Below are 20,150 nucleotides of genomic sequence, written 5' to 3'. Positions count from 1 at the left end.
AATCCAAAATTGAGAGCTAAGAAAAAAGAAAAAGAAAAAAGGAAAAATCTAAGATAAGAAGGAAGCTGCTAATTTTCCTCTTTTTATATGAAGTCAAGGTATAGATATCTCGCCTATTATATATCTTCATTCCTCACCACACAAACACATACTAATCTTATAGGACCCATCAAACCAATCTATATCCTTCATCACCACCATGTTCTTCCAAATTCTTCTCTTCGTAGCCTTTTATGTAATAGCCAAGCACTTGCTTTCCAAGACCCAAAACCTCCCACCAAGCCCTTTCCCCACCCTCCCCATTGTTGGCCATCTCTACCTCCTAAAGAAACCCCTCCACCGAACTCTAACCAGGTTATCAAACCGGTACGGTCCCATAATTCATCTCAGCTTTGGCTCTCGACCAGTCCTTGTCGTCTCTTCCCCGTGCGCGGCCGAGGAATGTCTGGCCACCAACGACATCAACTTTGCCAACCGCCCTCGCCTGCTGGCCGGGAAACACCTCGGCTACAACTTCACCTCCCTTGCATGGGCCCCCTACGGCGATCACTGGCGAAACCTCCGCCGTATCTCGTCCCTCGAACTTCTCTCTTCCCACCGCCTCCAAACGCTCTCCCGTATACGCACTGACGAGGTTCGTTCGCTCCTTCGCCGTCTCTTGCCTACCAATAATAAGAATCAAAACCAGGCTGAAGTCCATGATCTCCAATCAGCCTTCTTTGAGCTGACGCTTAACGTCATGATGAGGATGATTGCTGGGAAGCAGTATTACTGGGGTAGCGCGGCGGAAGCAGAAGATGATCAAGTCTGCAAATTTCGGGATATTGTGTCTGAAACATTTCGGTTGGGGTCTGTGGCAAATGTCGCGGATTTTTTGCCGATGTTGAGCTGGTTTGGGATTAGTAGGATGGAGAAGAGGTTGATTTTATTGCAGGAAAAGAGAGACCGATTTATGCAGAGCTTGATAGAGGAGCATAGAAGAATGGGATGTGATGCAGATGCAGAAAAGGGTAAGAAGAAGAAGACCATGATTGGAGTTCTGTTGGATCTGCAAGAATCGGAACCTGAATACTACAAGGACGAGATTATCAGAGGCATCATGCTGGTAAGTATTGAGAAGGCAATATACTCGACATGGTTAACGATATTTTCTTAGTCCAAAACACTAACTACAGATCTAGTCATTTAGGACACTAATTTATTTAATTTCCACAGTAACAAATGTCACGAAAACATATAAGATAAGCATCTGAGAACCTGAACTCTCTTGGGAGTTGAAGAGGAAATAACGGGACAGTGATAGGTTACTATTTTGTATTATTTATTTATTATGTATAATGTATTTAAAATATTTTATTTTTTATCATTTATTTTAAATATTTTTTTAACATTTTTAAAAGAATTAAAAAAATTTAAAATTTAAAAAAATCAAATAAATAAATAATAAATAAATAGGAAGAAAATAGTAACCTTTATTATTATAAATAAAATAAGATTATTACTGTACCAATATTAGCAAAAGCTACAAAGTTGTAGTCTAAAGATACGTTTGGCTATCAAATTTATCTTAATTTATTATTATAATTTTTTAAAATTTTAATATAAAATATAATAAATAATTTAATTTTTTTAAATTTTAAAATAATAATAATATTAAAAAATAATATTTTAATAATATTTTATCATCTCAACTCAATTCAATTCAACTCAGTTCAATATCTAAACGCAGTCTAAATTAAAACAACAACAGTATAATTTTGTGCTGATGGAAAATGTGGCAACCCAACTGATGTTGGTCTTCGTATGGAATTATTAAGCGATTTCACATTATTTTTAGCTTCTCCCTTTGTAAAGGTCAAGAATGACATAGCAAGAAGATATCCACCACTGACCAGCTGGGAGAAAATTAACAGTTCAGACAATTGGACAAACTATTGCTTTTGACATTTTATGCCTTGATTTGACTATAAACATAGAAGAAATATATGTGATCAAGTATAAGTCAAGACTGTTACCATCTATAAGATGACAACATAAAAATACAAGTTCCATACCACAAAATATTCTTTTCTGAAAGAGAGAATATCCATTTAGCTTATGTGTGTGGGACATTTGATCATTATATTCCGTATATATTGATACTGTCTATTTCATGTAAAGATATTTTCATCTACGCCGTGCTATATGATCACTAACAAAAAAGTGCCATCGTTACACACATAAGCACAGAATAATTGGGCTTGAAATTAATATGTACATGTACAGGTCCTATTATCAGCTGGAACCGACACTTCGGCCGGCACCATGGAGTGGGCAATGTCACTTTTGCTCAACAACCCAGAAGTTCTGAAGAAGGCGCAGGCAGAAATCGACAATCATGTGGGACTTGATCGCCTGCTTGATGAACCCGATTTGGCAGAGCTTCCATATCTTCGTTGCATTATAAACGAAACACTGCGCATGTATCCAGCAGCGCCATTACTTGTGCCGCACGAGTCATCGGAGGATTGCCAGGTGGGTGGATTCCACGTCCCTCGTGGCACTACACTACTTGTGAATTTGTGGGGCATACAATATGACCCGACAATTTGGGAGGACCCCACGAATTTCAAGCCGGAGAGGTTTGAAGGGACGAAAGATGAATTTAAGTTTAGGTTCATGCCTTTTGGATCAGGGAGGAGGGGCTGTCCCGGAGAAGGTTTGGCCATGAGGGTGGTTGGCTCTGCTTTGGGTTCACTGATACAGTGCTTCGAGTGGCAGAGGATTGGTGAGGAAATGGTAGACATGAATGAAGTGGTTGGGCTGACCTTGACAAAGGCTCGACCATTGCATGCTATTTGTCGTCCACGTCCAGCCATGGTCAACCTTCTTTCTCAACTTTGAACCAATATATAATATATGTAAAATTCTATACAGCAGACTACTATCTCACTATTTATCACCATTGAATGATCATTTATTGGATGCTTCTTTATCATTTAATGATGAAAAATGTACAATATCTTACTTAATAAGATAAAAGTATGGTGTATAACATTACTATTAATATATATATATATATATATATATATATAGTGTCCTAAAGAAATATGCATTACCTATGCAATATATGTGTTGTTTAGTGCTATGAAATTTTCTTGTTTTTTAGGAAGATGAGGGGATGATGTTTGGGGAATGAGATGAAATGTGAATTGCAATGAAATGTTTCTTTTTTTTTTTTTTTTTCCCTTTACGTCACTTAGATTTACTTCCACTCGCAACCATTTATCGACACATATTACCATGTCAAAGGCATGCATTGTTCCACGTTCGCATCTCTTCACATAGTGCGGATTGAGGGACCCATTCATCTCTCCGATCTCCTTTTTGTTCTCGACACGTCTCTCTTCTTAATTGGGGGATATTCAAACAACGCCTTGTCCTTTAAATCGTTTTTTTTTCCTCACCATCTCTTGTCGTTCCATTCCTTCTCAAACATTAACTCGCTCTCTGCTACTGTACTCTTCTTAATCCATACCTTCTTCTACCTACTTTCTTTTTCTCTCCAAGCTCTTCCTTTTCGATAGCTTTCTGTAAGGTTTCCTGCTTCGGCGTTCTTGGTTCTCAGTCTTCCAGACCCCGCGATTGCTCCAATCATCTCAGAGAACCGGTTTGCATTGTTCCCTTTCCTTTGAAGGGTACCAGTGGTTGACGATTACATCTCGCATTGACTTGGACTTAGTGAGAAATTGATACGAGGTTCCAGATCTATGGCATGGATTTGCCGGAGTCTCTCCACAGGATGGTTGACCCTAAGGACTTTGCCGCCTGAGTGGCTTTCTCCTCAACCATGTTCTTGATGGGGCTCAATTTGCCATTTCGTCGTCTTGTCCATGATGTGCTCAACTTTTTGGGACTAGCTCCCTCCCGGCTTTTTCCTAACGCCTGGAGGATCTTAATGGCATGTTGTGTAGCGTGACAGTAGGTTTTGGAACCCACTAGTGAGGAATACCTTGATCTTATAGCTCGAGGAGTTCCTCTATACCCTCGGTGTTAGAAACATAGATGGAAATTTATGCAGTTTCTGATATCGAACTGGTTACTAGGTGGTGCATTTGGAAGGCCATTATTCCCATACCAAGGAGTAGCATAGGAAGTTCTTCTTTGTCTAGGGTAATGGTTAGGAGTTCCCTTCTGGTGAGGCTTGCCATCTAGAATTCCTTATTCGCGCGGGGGAGGGTATTGTCCCTGAGGACCGCAACCTTGCTATTATTCTTTCTAATAGTGAGGAAGCTCACCTACATCTAGTTTATGAGTGGGTGGAACAGAATGACAGCACCACTTGGTCTGATGTTCTCCTCTCTCGCTCCAACATCAATAGGTTTTTGGTTTCAACAAACTGGGCTCATGTTTTTGGTCACCAATTCTTAGGTTCTCCCTTGTTATCTCGAGGGCAAAAGAAGGGATCTTCTGCTCCTTTGAGGCAGGAAGGAAAGAAAACTCGCATAGGTAGCAGCCTAATTCGTGGTGAGACTAAATCGTCCGATGAATCAATCTCTAATAGGAACAGGTTTGTTGATGCTTCATTGACCCTAGGGAAATGGGTCGATTCAGTTGGCTTCTCCATTTTTAGACTTACTAGAGGAAGTCATGGACCAAGCTAAGATTGACCTGGCATTTTTGTTAGACATCGAGTCACCTGAACTGGCTGGTCAAGAGGCCGTTCGCCAAACCCCCCTTGCCTTAGGTGGTCAGGATGAGACTCGTTGTTAGGATGAGGAAGATATTAATGTGGTTCTTCATTCTACATTTTTGGGAGCTGCTCTCGCAGTTCCGATGAGTTTTGCAATGAAGCAAACAATCTGTCTTTGACACCCAGTGGAGGTGTTGACGCCTCTGGTGCCTGTGGAGAGGTAGTGCTTGGGTCGAAGGATGGTTCTTCTTCGTCATCCATTCCCTCTACTGTTTCTAGTGACGTAACTCCAAAATTACCTTTTATTCTTCCTACATCATTTCATGACAACCCTTCAAGGGTAGATTTCGCACTTCAACACCTCTCCCATGAGAGGTGATGTTTCTTCATCTACATCTTCGAGCGATTTTCTGACTGGTGATCATCATTTGGATTCGGTCGAGCAGTTGAGGGAGGGTGCCTTTGTAGCTTCGACCTCCTCTTCTCAACCTTTTCTGATTCCCTCGTCATTGTAAGGCTTTGGCAAAATGGGTGGCTTCAGGACTTTTGCCGAGGGAATGTTTAACTTCTCAAGGTTGCCTAGTTCCTCAAGATCTAATTTTGTAGGCCCTACCCCCACAAGCTGATGATATAAGGACAAGTCTGTTCGTGCCATGGTGAGTAAGCTCCAAGGATTTTTGACCCCGACGAGTTTTTATTTTGAGCTTGGCCTCACAAAGCTAAGGGATTATTTGCTAGACCACCCTGGTGGTAAACTGCGAACATTGAATCTGAAGTCCATTAAGGTTTACCACGCTGCCTATCGGGTTTTTGACTCCTTGGGTAGAGACACCATGTCTAACGCCTTGAACTCGTTGAGATCCTTGACTCTTTTCTTTCTTTTCCCAAAGTTTGTATTGAAGTTTGAACATTTTGTACTGATTATGACATTTTGGATCATGTTTAATGGTGGATTATTTGTCAACTATTTGTCTATCTTGGTCCGTTTGTTACACTTGTATGTAGTGTTTAAGCTTTGAGAGTGCGTGGGTTGTTGTTTCACTTAGTTTACTTCGCCTATTGCTTGTCAGTTTGTTTTGTACGTTGAGTGTGGCAGGACACTCGGCTTTAATGATTAGGCAGGAGATGAGCTTGACTGTACTTAGTGGTTTCATCCTTTGTTTGCTAGGAGCAAGTAGAGACACTCGACTTTGGTGTTTAGGCGGGAGACAGACTCAATCGCACTTAGTGGGCGAAGAGCGAAACAGTTAAATAAGTTGTTTCCCTTTTTATTTTGATTGTGATTTTGTATATGGTTATGTTTCTATTCTACTCTGACCTTACTTACCGCGGGTGTAAAACTGTGGCCTCTATTTGGGTTAGTACTAACTTTTCTATTTTCGGTGAACGTACTTTAGAAGCAAAGTGATTTTCTGCATGGTCTTTCCTGTGTGCTCACTCAGGACTCCGAGAATAATAAGGGGAATATTTCACATCCTATTTATGCTTGATTGGCCGTTGGGATTTGCACAACCCTACTATGGGGGTTAAACATGGAATTATATTTCTGATGTGATGTTCAGTTATGCTATGCCAAACGAATTTTGAATAAGAATATTTCTGAACTTTTGCTCTGATATTTTTTATAACATGTTCTAATTCTACATTCTGAAAATAAAAATGTTTTGTTATGCATTTTGAACTCTATAAATATTCATATTTACATACTAGTATATGTTTTATACTTATTGAGTTATTGATAACTCACTCATTATCTCCACATTATTTTTCAAATAATTTGAATATTTTAGCTGAGGACCAAGATTAGGGAGTATGGGTGAAATGATTTAAACTTGGTGGATTAAACATAAAAGGTTTATATAATTTTTGGAGAATTTTATTCGGTAATTTTGTGGTGTTTTAATAATCTAGTATTTTGGGAGGTTGATTATATTTAGGTAGTTAGTTGCAAACAATAATTTTATATGTCATTGAGAATTTGGAGTTTATATATGTAAGGTGAGATACAATTTTAAATGACACAAAGTAACTCTCTGACCCATCCAAGATCGGGGCATTGCACTGTGGGCCTGGGGGTGTCTAAGGGAAGAGCATTTGGCCTTAATCCCAACTTCGACGCACCTAGGGGTGAGCAGCGGGGGCCCGCCCCCGTCCTCCCTGCCCCTGCATGGACAGGCTGGCTACCCCGTCTCGCATGGAACACCCCATGCGGGGGCGGGAGGCGGATTGACCCCAGCGGGGCCCCGCCTCCCGCTCCGCACTTGTCCCCATTTTAATGTAAAAATTTTTAATTTTTAATAATTATATAAGTAATTTATATAAATATATTGTATATAGATATATACAATTTGTTAAAAACTTGAATTTAACTTCAAGTTAATGGATTGCCTTGGTCTCCTAGGCCAACCATTATATAGAAGACCAAGGCAATACAATAGTGATAGTTAAGCAATGTGGGACTTAACAGTAAGTCCCACATTGCTTAACTATATTATATTGTCTTGATCTTCTATATAATGGTTAGTTTAAGAGACCAAAGCAATCTAAAATATAACTCTAATGAGTTTATATTTTTTTTAATGTATAAATTTCAATCTATATTTTAAATTATATTATATGGGTCTAAAAAATATTTTTAGAGTAAAAAAAATTTTTAGACAATGGGTTGGGTGGGGGCAGGGGCCGGAGCGGGGTGCGGTTTCAACCCCACCCCCCGGTAGTGGGGCGGGGGGCGGGGTATGAAACCCCTCTACCCGCATGGTGCGGGGTGGGGGGCGGGGAGGGGGTGCCCCCACCCCACACCATGCGGGTAGCACCCCTAGACGCACCAACTCCGGTAGGGGTTAGAATTGAACTATCGACCGTTATCCAAAATGATGCTTCATTGTATCCCAAACAGGCATATAATAGCCCTCCAAAGGAATCTAGTGACATTATTCTTTGTGGATGAACACCCACGGCGCTGTAACTGATGTTTTGTTCTTCAGGAAAACAGTTTGGTACTAGTGCGTGCTACTAGCATTGGCTACATTTCTTGGCAAACTCTTTGGCGTCCTTGAGGGCACGGAGCCAATAATATCCTACTCTCATAACTTTAGCCGCCAAAACTCTTCCTCCTAAGTGATTCCCGTATTCCTTCCCGTACACTTTTGCTTGGATGTACTTATTCTCTTTCCTTGAGATGCATCTTAGATGGGGTGTGGAGAAACCCCGTTTGTATAACACTCCACTTATCAGGGCGAAATAAGCAGCTTTGTTCCTCATTTTCCTTGCTTCTCTTTATCACCTAGAAGTTCCTCGGTAGATAGGAACTTGGCTATGTCATGCTCCCATTCCAGGGTTCCTATTTTTATCTTCAAGATATTGAGTCTGATGATTGGGGTTCCTATCATTCGGATGGTCACCTTCCATGATAGGCCTTTCTCATCCATACCTGATGTGGCCTGTGCTAGTCTGTCAGCCTTCAAATTGTCAATACGGCTAATTTGGACATAATTGAAGCGGTCGCGCCATTGTATACCTACTATAGGTATCTCTTAAGTTTCTCACCCTTTGCTAGGTTTTCTCCTGTTATTTGGTTGACTAATACTTGGGAGTCTGCCTTCATGTCAATTTCTTTGGCCCCTAGAGCCTCCACTATGGCGAGTCCTATCAATATTATTTCATATTTTGCCTCGTTGGCCGTGGTCTTAAATTTGAGCCATAATGCATAATACATTTTCTTGTTGTCTACCACTATGTATATGTCTACTCTCACTAGCACAATAGGATGTACCATGGACATAAACTTGTAAGGGTTTCCCAATAGGGGATCTTTGTATTTCTTCGGCGAAGTTGGTGAGTTTGGCTATGAAGTCAACCAATACCTAACCCTTTATCATCGTCTGAGGAAGGTAGTTGATGTCAAATTTGCTCAGCTCGATTGACCAATTTACTAAGCGAGATGAGGTGTCCGATAGCTGCAATATTTTTTTAAGGCATTGCTATTAAAACTTTTATGGGATACACTTGGAAATGTGGTCTTAGCCGGTGTGCAACTACCACTAATGCAAATGCCACAATTTCTGTTATGGGATATTTGGTCTTGTCACCACTTAGAGTACAACTCATGTGGTAAACTGGGTTCTGCGCCTTTTCTTCCTCCCGAACTAGGGCCGCGGACATGGCTTTTGGTGTAAACAACATAACAAACTCAGGGCCTCCCCTTGATTGGTTTGGCTCAGGAGAGGGGGGCTTGATAAATATTCTTTGAGTTGGGCAAACACCTTCTTGCACTCATTGTCCTAGTCATGGGTCTTTCGCAAGACTCAAAAGAATGGTAGGCACTTGTCTATAGATCTGGACACAAACTCGTTGAGCACCAATATTCTCCCTATTCACTTTTATGTAGGGCTGAGCACCGACAGTTTCGGAGTCGGAGGGCCCAACCTCCGACTCCGACTCCGACTTTGTCAGAGGTCGAATCCGACCTCCGACTCCGACATGTAGAGAATCCGACTCCGATCCGACTCCGACTTGTCAGATCGGAGTCGGATCGGAGTCCGATTTTTTGACTTTTTTTTTTAAATTTTTTTGAACTTCATATTTGACCCACTTTAAAAAAAAATTGTGGTCTTTCAAATTTCAATTTTCTCAAAATTACAATCCAAACTTATTAAACTTTTGATTATAATAAAAACTACAACTAAATAAAATAAGTAACATACTAACATACATTCAAAAAATAAAAAGAAAGTCATATTTTTACATGTACTCCCATCGTCCATGATTCTATATCCACATCCAACTAATCACTACAATAAAGAAAGGCACCGTATACGAAATGAAGATTAAAAAAAAAGCACCGTATAGTTACTATAGTATACTATTATAATTACTATGAATCTATTTTTAGTTATATTATATATATGATATATATTATTATATATGAATATTAAAAAAAAAAAGGCACCGTATATGAAATGAATATTCAAAATATAGTATTACTATTTTATATATAATATAGTATTAATATATTATACTATTAGTCTATTACTATATCTTATAGTATAATTACTAATACTATAGTATCATACTATTAGTATGTTAGTGATTTAATATTATATATATTAAATCTCTAATCTCTTATACTTGATATATATATTAATATATATAAATATTAGTAATACACTAATAGTATTAGTATATTAATATTAGTATTAGTTATACTAGTAGTGACATTAGTTACACTAATAGTTATATTAGTATTAGTTATTATTAATACTATATATTATACTAATAGTAATATTAATACTATATATAGTTATAATGATTAGTATAACTACATTAGTTTTAGTTATAGTGATTTAACATAACTATATTAGTATAAGTTATAGTGAATCAGTGATTTAGTGTAAGTATAATACTATAAGTTATAACTATAGTCTATAATAGTATTAGTATAAATATTAGTATTAGTTAAAGTGGATTACTAATAGTATTAGTATTAGACCATAAATCTAATTAATATACTAATGTATATTACTATTACTAATATATTTATCAAAAGGAATATGTTGAGAATTTATTAAGTCAAAAAATATAATTAATACAAGATATTGTTATATAAAATTTATATGAATAATACTTTAGTTATTATTCATTAGTATTATATGTTATTCTAAATTTATAGATTAGTGTTTATCCATTAGTATTACATGTTGATGTTATTATGCATCTTAGTGTTTATAGTATATTATATATACATTAGTATTACATGTTATTATATTTATACATTAGTAATTTAGTGTTACAACTTACATGTAACATGGTAGTAATATTATAAATTTGTAATAGTATGATATTTACATATAGTCATATACTAAACTATTATTATTTATTAGTCAATTTAGTCTATATATTATAGTATAAATATATTATTTAACTAGTATATTATTGAGTTTAACTAACTATATAAGATATAGTTATATAAAATTTAAATGATTAATATATAGAAAAACACATATATTTTTTATAAAATATGTATAAAATCGGAGGCGGAGTCGGAGGACCAAGTTGGAGGCGGAGGCAGATTGTCGGAGGCGGATCGGAGCGGAGTCGGAGTCGGTTCTTCAATGACTCCGACTCCGACTCCGACTCCGACTTCCAATAGGGAAAAAATTCCGACTCCGACTCCGACTTGTCAGAGTCGGAGCGGAGCCAGAGCGGACTCGGATTCAGAGTCGGATTGTCAGATTTTTGCTCAGCCCTACTTTTATGCCTCATTCATGTTCTTTAGTGGCTTCATATCGACGACTGCCTAGATTTTCTCGGGGTTGGCATTAATCCCTCTTTCAGACACCATGAAACTTAGGAACTTGTCCGACCGTACTTCGAAGACACACTTTGTTGGGTTGAGTTTTATCTTCTATCGTCATAGTATGCTGAAAGCTTTTGGAAAATCTACCACGTGCTATCCTGGTTCCTTGCTCTTGACGAGCAAGTCATCGACTTAAACTTCCATATTCATCCCGATATGCTCTTTAAACATTTGATTTACCAACGTCTAGTATGTCACTCTGGCGTTTTTCAAGCTGAAAGGCATTACTTGGTAGCAGTATAGTTCTCAGTTGGTTAAAAAGACACTTTTTCTTTGTCCTCTCGGCTTATCTGGATCTATTATACATAAAGTAGGCATCCATAAAACTTAGCATACAATGCCTTACCGTGGAATCCTTAATTAAGTCAATTTGGGAAAACTATCATTTGGGCAGGATTTATTCAAGTCAATAAAGTCGACACATCCTCCACTTTCCATTGGGTTTCTTTACGAGAACCACACTTGAAAGCCACTTTGGGTAGTTGGTCTCCCTAATGAGCCTTGCAACCAAGAGTTAATTGACTTCTTCTGCAATCGCTGCATATTTCTTCGTACTAAAACTTCTCTTTTGCTTGACCTTCCTTGCTTTTGAGCTTAGGCACATGCAATGTTCGATCACGTCCGTATCAATCCCAAGCATGTCCTTATGGCTCAAGGCCAAGACGTCCCTGTGTTCGATGAGCAGCAACTTCAACTGTTACCTAACTTCGGCCTTTACCTCAGTTCCGATCCTCACCATGGCTTTTGGGTGAGCTTGATCTAAGGTGATCAGCTCAAGGGGTTCATCGACCTCACCTTGCTTCAAGCTTGTTTTGTCTCAACAATCGACTTCACGTTCAATGAGCTCAGGAGTTAGGGGTGGTGACCGTTAAGAAGCCTAATATTATATAACAAAAAACTTTAAGATCCTTATTAATAAGTTTATTATTTATGGTAAATTTAGTTTTAATTTTAATTTTGGAGAGACTACAACATTGAAAATAGATAATATATAGAAATTAGACAAAATTTGGAGACTTTAAGAAAAAAAAAAAAATTGGAGATACATTTCTAGGTATACTGAGATTTTCAAAAATTTTATAAAGCATATAGGGATTATAAATTAAGGGGTTAGAAATAAAAGGAAAGGAAAAACCAAAATCTTTTCCTTTTTTTTCTCCTCCTCCTCCTCCTTCTCCTTTCTTTTTTTTTTTTTTTTTTTTTTTTCGGGATAACGGGAAAACGGAAACCTAAGTCGAAAAGGTGCGTTGCACTGTCTATGTTTTTTTTCTTTTTCTTTTTAACGGGCTAGATTTAACTTTAGGGCTTAGGTTGGACCGGGTCATTCCAGATTCAAACCTCACTCTTGATGCCAATATGTTGGTATTACAAATTAGATACATAGATTTTTGTTTCAGAAAAATTCTGTCTTAACACATGAAAGATGTATCATTCAAATAAGAGAAAATACCTCTAAAACTTAGATTACAAGAGATTGAGAAGGAAAATTTTGTGGGACTTCCCCTCTGGCCCACCTAGAACCTTCCATCTTTAATCTCTTACATTAATTAACGCTTAAATGACTCCATAACAACATTACACTTGTTCAACATTAAGCCAACTACATAAACATGCAAGAAAACTATCTTGAGCGTTATGGTAATAAAAATCCAAAACAGATAGCTAGCAAAGAAAAAGTAGAATATATATAAGAAGGAAGCTGCTTATTTTCCCATTATCTTCATTCCTCCCCACACAAACGCATTCTAACCTTCATAGGATCCATCGGCACAGTCTATATCCTTCATCATCGCCATCATGTTCTTCCAAATCCTTCTTTTTGTAGCCTTTTATGTAGTAGCCAAGCACTTGCTTTCCAAGACCCAAAACCTTCCACCAAGCCCTTTCCCCGCCCTCCCCATTGTTGGCCATCTCTACCTCCTAAAGAAACCCCTCCACCGCTCTCTAACCAGGCTATCAAACCGGTACGGTCCCATAATTTATCTCACCTTTGGCTCTCGAAAAGTCCTCGTCGTCTCTTCCCCGTGCGCGACCGAGGAATGCCTCGCCACCAACGACATCATCTTTGCCAACCGCCCTCGCCTGGTCACCGGGAAACACCTCGGCTACAAATTCACCTCCCTTGCATGGGCACCATACGGCGACCACTGGCGAAACCTCCGCCGTATCTCTTCCCTCCAACTTCTCTCCTCCTACCGCCTCCAAACGCTCTCCCGTATACGCACCGACGAGGTTCGTTCGCTCCTTCGCCGGCTCTTGCCTACTAATAATAATAATCAAAACCAGACTGAAGTCCATGCTCTGAAATCAGCCTTCATTGAGCTGACACTTAACGTCATGATGAGGATGATTGCTGGGAAGCGGTATTACGGGGATTCCGCGGCGGAAGCAGACGAAGATCAAGTCTGCAAGTTTCGGTATATTGTGTCTGAAACATTTCGGTTGGGGTCTTTGACAAATCTCGCAGATTTTTTGCCGATGTTAAGGTGGTTTGGGATTCGTGGGATGGAGAAGAGGTTGATTTTGTTGCAGGAAAAGAGAGACAGGTTCATGCAGAGCTTGATAGAGGAGCATAAAAGAATGGGATGTGATGCAGATGCAGAAAAGGATAAGAAGAAGAAGACGATGATTGGAGTTCTGTTGGATCTGCAAGAATCGGAACCTGAATACTACAAGGACGAGATTATCAGAGGCATCATGCTGGTAAGTATTGAGATGATCTAGTTTTGCAAAGGATCACCAAAATTTTCATGCATTAACAAGATTTTTTTAATCCAAAACTCTATAACTGTAGACAGATCGAGTCATTTTAGATCACTAATTTATAATTTAATTTTTACAGTAACAAATGTCACGAAAACATAAAAGATAAGCATCTGACAACCTGAACCTCTGTTGCAGTTATAGTGTTTTGGATTAAAAAGTTTAAAAAAATAAAATTTTTTAAAAAATAAAAACTGAACCTCTATTGGGACTTCATGTGGAAATTAAAAATAAAAAATTTATTCATCATTTATTTTTTCATCATCTTCTCATCATCCTATGATACGAAATTAGATAATAGATTCACAAGTAAAATATAATAAATAATCTCCAATTATCTAATGTCACATTATAAGATAATGGGAAGATGATAAAAATTGAAATGATGAATAGCATTACTTGAAAATAAAATAGGATTATCATTGTACCAGTGAGCACAAGACACCAGCAAAAGCTGAAAATTTGGGGTCTAAAATGGAACAGCAACAGCATAATTCTGTACTAATGGAAAATGTTGTAACTCAACTGATGTTGGTCTTTGTATGAATCAACATATATAGAAGAAATATATATGTGATCATGTATAAGTCAAGACTGTTACCATCTATAAGATGACAAAACAAAATAATACAAGTTCCATACCACAAAACATCTTGGTTTAAATGTATACATTGGTGTCTCTTTTCTTTTTATGAAAGAGATAATATCCACTTAGCGCTGTGTGGGACATTTGATCATTATATTATCGTATAAATGGATACTGTCTATTTCATGTAAAGATATTTATCTACGCCGAGCAATATTATCACTAACAAAAAAGTGCCATCATTACACAAACACAAAATAATTATGCTTGAAATATGTTCATGCATGTACAGGTCCTATTATCAGCTGGAACCGACACTTCGGCCGGCACCATGGAGTGGGCAATGTCACTTTTGCTCAACAACCCAGAAGTTCTGAAGAAGGCGCAGGCAGAAATCGACAATCGAGTGGGACACGATCGCCTGGTTGATGAATCCGATTTGGCTAAGCTTCCATATCTTCGTTGCATTATAAACGAAACACTGCGCATGTATCCAGCAGCGCCATTACTTGTGCCGCACGAGTCATCGGAGGATTGCCAGGTGGGTGGTTTCCACGTCCCTCGTGGCACTACACTGCTTGTGAATTTGTGGGGCATACAATATGACCCGTCAATTTGGGAGGACCCCACGAATTTCAAGCCGGAGAGGTTTGAAGGTTTTGAAGGGATGAAAGATCATGAGTTTAAGTTTAGGTTCATGCCTTTTGGATCAGGGAGGAGGGGCTGTCCCGGAGAAGGTTTGGCCATGAGGGTGGTTGGCTCTGCTTTGGGTTCACTGATACAGTGCTTCGAGTGGCAGAGGATTGATGAGGAAATGGTAGACATGAGTGAAGTGGTTGGGCTGACCTTGACCAAGGCTCGACCATTGCATGCTATTTGTCGACCTCGTCCAGCCATGGCCAACCTTCTTTCTCAACTTTGAACCAATATATATATATATATATATATAGCAGCCCAAAAGAAATGTGCACATTGCCCTTGTCATATATGTGTTGTTGTGCTTTGAAATACATTGGTCTTGGGACTAGTTTGTTTTCGCAAATAAAATGAATTGAGCTGAATTGAAGTTAAAGTTTAAAATTAAATAAAATATTATTAGAATATATTGTTTTAATATTATTTTTATTTTGAAATTTGAAAAAATTGAATTATTTATGTTATTTTATATGAAAGTTCGAAAAAATTGTAATGATTAAACGAGATGAGATGAGTTAGGAGGAGTTCTGAAAACAAATGTGGCCTTAGTTACCTAGACAGTGGAATATTGTTGGACAGGGTCTTCCTAATGGGTGTAATCCTCCAAAAACATCTGAAACCAAAGAAAGGTTCTGCAAAAATAGATGCATTTGAACACAACGATCTGTGGATTTCAACATATGCAGCCAAAAATAATCTTGATCAGTAGGATCAGTTTCATGGAGTTTCATTGTTTTTAACATGTTAAGTAATATACTAAAGGAGCATATTTATTAGATGAGCCAGAACGGAAAAGGACTCGGTTTCACGTCCAAAACACGACCTTATTAAAACGTTTTGGCAATGGCATATAGACTTTCTCGATGCTTGAAAACTGCTTCAAGAAACACTATTTTATTATTATGTCATGCGTAGAGAACATGTAGGTAAATGCTACATTCTTATTCTCCATTTCCATTCATTAACCTCTAACTGTTACAGAACAGTTGAAGCAGAAGTATATGATGGAAAAACACCTGAGTGATAGTGAAACAGTAACTTTGTTTATGTGTATTTGAACTGGAACTAAATCCCAATAAACAACCAAAATTTCTTATTAACTCAATTGTCCTAAAAGCACATTCCCTGAGGTTCCATATCTCATCAAAGAAACCACATCTCAAATTCAGTATCAAAGTGGAAACATCAGCTACAGAGGACCCGGAAAGGTTCCGTTCTCCCTTTGCTCATTCCATCTGTCGATCTGACATGCATAAAGCACACAACAGTTTTCATAAGCAATACACAACCAAGTCAACCCGCCAAACAAGAAATGAGATCAAATTATACCCAAAAGTAGAATTTACAATCTATCAAACACCATGATATATCAGCCAACCAATGTATCAGAATACTATTGTCAGTTTGTAATTGGTAGCTGCAAACTCTAAAAAGAAAGCAATGACTTACATCAATGATTATTTAGTGAGCACGTCTAATTTCAGGGGTCTAACCAAGCATACGTCAATGATTATTTACAATGGGGGTAGAGCTAAGCATACGTCAGTGATGATTTACAATGGCCAAACTGAACCTAGTTCTACACATGCTGGTTGCCCACAAACCCAACCACCTCCGTTCAAAAGGGGTTAGAGCCAAGCATACGTAAATGATGATTTACAATGGCCAAACTGAACCTAGTTCTACACATGCTTGCTGCCCACAAACCAAAACCTTCAGTTGGTGGTCAGTCGAGTATGAGTGTGAGAGAGATGGATAGTCTGTGAATCTGGGTGGTGTCTGACCAGAGTTAATGGAGGCCTGGTACGAAGCGAGGGCAATGTCGCAGGGAGGAAAGAAACCAAGGGGAGATTGGAACCTATGGTTTCTAATTTATCTGTTAGGGACTAGGGGTAAAAATTAGAAATAAATTCTTTTTTAACATATAAATGCATGGTTTTCAGATTGGGGTCAGTGAACCAACCCTTGAAACTGAGCCCCAAACCAATATATTTAGTTTTGCAGAAATATGGGTAAACACCCAAATTTGGTTGTTTTGTTCAGGTGGAGAAATTCCGGCCCAAACCTGAATACCCCTAGTAATTTGTGATGATATTCCACTTTGTATAGTGTAACTAGATACTAGTCGCTTTTATCAGCAGCAACTTTTTCCAACTATTTCCAGTCAGAAGCAGCATACTCATTCTTGAAGCAGTAGTTTTTCATCAGTGCATGGTGTCAACCATACAAAGTCCAGCTTGTCAAAAGCCGGGCTTTCAGGCAAGAGGTGTTTAGTTCATACCAATCTAGGTGTATCACTTTTAGCTTTGCACTCAAAATTTCTCAATGGTTGCAAGAGTAATGAAGCATCATCAACAGAGATTGAGTGCATGAGGGCCACAATTCGATTGGATTAAGGCACAAAACGTGTAAAACCAGTGAATAAATAAAACCTAAAGCAGTTTATCTATCTGAACATTTAGAACAAACTTAAAGATGATTGACAAGAAAAGATAAAATTGTACTCTTGTAAACATGCAAAAGCATTGAAGATACATACCCATTCACCTGGGCAAAGAGAACGATAATATTTTGCAAACTTATCACACTCTGGGGCACCTTCCCCTTTTGCAGCTATGCACCTACAGCAGATCAAAATAATAAAGATAAATTACCAAAATAAGTTTTTAAAAATGATCTGAAGAAATTACAGAACAAGTTTGCCTTACCGATGATACTCAACGTATCGAGTAAAGCAATGCCTTGTTTGATTTGTAGTTGGGAAGCGAAAATCTGCAGGGGCTGTCTCAAGCTGTATAACCACAATTCTTAAGTTAATAAAAAAGAAACATAAGATGCAAATATTGAATGAATGATGCAGTTAGGTAGCAATATAAAGAATTTATAGTTTAATGGTCTGGGCATAGTAACCTTAATCTCTGCTGTCTCTTCAGCAGCATCCTGCTCGCCAGTTTTCTCCTCTTCAGAATTTTCACCACTTGCTTCAGTAGCAGCTTCACCATCATCTTCGACAGCAGTAGAGTTGGCTTCAGTGCTCTCTCCAGAATCAGGGGTTGCTTCGCTGCTTGCTTCACTGGCAACCAAGGTAACTTCAGTATTTTCTTCTGCAGTAGCAGGTGAATCCTCAGCTTTCTCAGTGGAAACTTCCTCAGCTTCAGCAGGTACTGGATTCTCAACCTCTTTTACTTCCACAGATTTAGTAACTGCATCAGGTTTCTTCTCCTCCTCCAATGAGTATTGCTGTAAGTCAAATCATGTGGCAGAAAGGTTAACATTCTAATTAAGTAATAAGTGCACCCAAAATCTTACTACAACCAAACTGAAATTTATACATTCTCCTGTGATTCAACCAGGTAACTGTCTTCCAGGTTTCTTAACAGGTGATGTTGTCCCTATGAAGGAAGCCAGCATCGACACCTAATGAGTTTATCCCTAGAGTGGCCACGTGATATGGCACCACTTATTTAGAATTAAAAAATAAGTTACTTACTTTTTAAGCATGAATTAGAGAGACTTTCTTCCAAAAAGAAATAAAAGTAGCTATAGAATGTTAACGAGTTCTCCCGCAAAAATAATAATAGGAAAGAAAAATAAAAGATCTCATTATAATTGTCAGGTCTTAGTACAAAACAAAAGGCTAATTCTTAGAGAATATCACAATGTCCTTGTATAAGAAAATATGTCATTACACTTTGAACAAGGTTTTTGCTATATGATGGACCCATGCGGTGCAAAGAACATTATATCATCTCCAATAATTTTGTTCGAAGTATATCATCTCTAATAAACGGTAAGCAATTACGCAATCACGGGGTTCCAGTATACTTGAACGAAAATAAATTCTAAAACTTTGGGAAACAAACTAATTTTAAGCGTTCACTAAATCGAAAATCTGAAACAACAATTATGTGAATTCCATGTGGAAAACGGCTTCGTCAATGCTCATAATTGAGAACATTGGCTCCATCGTTCACAAACAAACAAACAAAGCCCGCAAACCAAAAGCATGTTTTCATCAATCAATTTAGTCACTGAAAAGGAAACAAAAAATTGCATAACGAACACTAAAATCAAGTCTTCTGTCACACATGGCCTACTTTTCTGATCGTTTCCCACACACACCAGAATCGACCCAGAAAATCAGAACCCAACGCACAAAAGCGAAGATCCAATCGTGATCGGGGTGCAAAATCTACCCAACAGATCGACTGTTGACATGCTCCCGTTTGTTCGAACAAAACTGGAGCATTAGGTACTTGGGGAAAAATGAATAAATAAATAAAAGAAAACTAGAAGATTACCTCAGATAGAGATGGAATTTTGTCGCTTTGGGCCTCCGCCATTTTGATGGAGAGAAAGCGATGTACCACCACGTACAGCTGTGGTCAGGTCAGAGGCCGCCGAGCTGAAACAGATTGGTGAAGGAGGAAAAGGGAGTATGTCCGTATGGTTGGGTGGGTGTGGTTTCAGATGGTAACACTGGGCAGCCAACTGCGTTTGGCCACATTTCCATTTTGTGCTAGACTTTATTTGGCACGAACTTTTGTCTTTGATAAAAATTAGAAATAATAATAATAATAATAATAATAAATGAAAAAAGAAAAGAAAAGTAGGAATTCTACTATGGAAAAATAATGTTTTGAGTTTTAAATAATATACAAGTTTAATTTGTGAAACTCAATATATTTATAAAAAAAAATTAAAATATTAATACTTTTTCATCATCGTAGAACCCACTTCGGTATATTAAATATGTAAAAATATAAATTTACAAATAGCTTTCTTTATTTTCTTGGGGCTTGATCTTCGTAACTTGTAGACATTATTTAAGCAATTGATTATATATCTAATTTATATTTAATTATCATTGATTAGTAAAAAAAAAGAAAAAAAAAAAGACTAAGAGGTTGTGGAATAATTGAGCTGAAATTGACATTAAATATATAACGAACCCCCATTAAAAGGAAAAATATTGTGAATGAGGCTTATAAAAGTAGGCTCTATGTCAAGTGTAATGACTCTTTAGCACATTAAAAAATTAAAAATATTATGTACTGTTACTTTTATGTACATTT

General features: G+C 37.8%; 3 protein-coding genes across 4 annotated transcripts; 2 read left to right on the top strand and 1 right to left on the bottom strand.

The window, feature by feature from the left end:
* Window positions 1-117: 117 nt before the first annotated feature.
* Window positions 118-15,387, top strand: LOC121242681 (cytochrome P450 81Q32-like). Of its 2 annotated transcripts, XM_041140604.1 has the most exons (4): window positions 200-1,105; window positions 2,266-2,900; window positions 3,106-3,126; window positions 15,316-15,387. In XM_041140604.1, the coding sequence occupies exons 1-2, from the start codon at window positions 200-202 to the stop codon at window positions 2,881-2,883; spliced, it is 1,524 nt and encodes a 507-aa protein (XP_040996538.1). In that variant the 3' UTR covers window positions 2,884-2,900; window positions 3,106-3,126; window positions 15,316-15,387. The 2 variants fall into 2 exon arrangements, with proteins under 2 accessions (XP_040996537.1, XP_040996538.1); XM_041140603.1 differs by lacking the exons at window positions 3,106-3,126; window positions 15,316-15,387 and adding an exon at window positions 118-141 and having other exon boundaries at window positions 2,266-2,976.
* On the top strand, window positions 12,708-15,387 carry LOC121242682 (cytochrome P450 81Q32-like). The gene is made up of 2 exons (XM_041140606.1): window positions 12,708-13,733; window positions 14,672-15,387. The coding sequence occupies exons 1-2, from the start codon at window positions 12,828-12,830 to the stop codon at window positions 15,299-15,301; spliced, it is 1,536 nt and encodes a 511-aa protein (XP_040996540.1). The 5' UTR covers window positions 12,708-12,827; the 3' UTR covers window positions 15,302-15,387.
* A 563-nt stretch (window positions 15,388-15,950) lies between these two features.
* LOC121242684 (cytochrome c oxidase subunit 6b-1) lies at window positions 15,951-19,585 on the bottom strand. The gene is made up of 5 exons (XM_041140609.1): window positions 19,377-19,585; window positions 17,986-18,315; window positions 17,784-17,866; window positions 17,615-17,696; window positions 15,951-16,318 (listed from the first exon to the last, which is right to left on the bottom strand). Exons 1-5 carry the CDS (start codon window positions 19,416-19,418, stop codon window positions 16,265-16,267), a joined length of 591 nt encoding a protein of 196 aa, XP_040996543.1. The 5' UTR covers window positions 19,419-19,585; the 3' UTR covers window positions 15,951-16,264.
* Between the last annotated feature and the right edge of the window lie 565 nt (window positions 19,586-20,150).

Source organism: Juglans microcarpa x Juglans regia, chromosome 8D (genome assembly GCF_004785595.1).
Source record: "Juglans microcarpa x Juglans regia isolate MS1-56 chromosome 8D, Jm3101_v1.0, whole genome shotgun sequence".
In the NCBI taxonomy this organism is placed as follows: Eukaryota; Viridiplantae; Streptophyta; class Magnoliopsida; order Fagales; family Juglandaceae; genus Juglans; species Juglans microcarpa x Juglans regia.
Note: the sequence above shows the minus strand (reverse complement) of the source record. Positions and strands in the feature narration are given on the sequence as shown.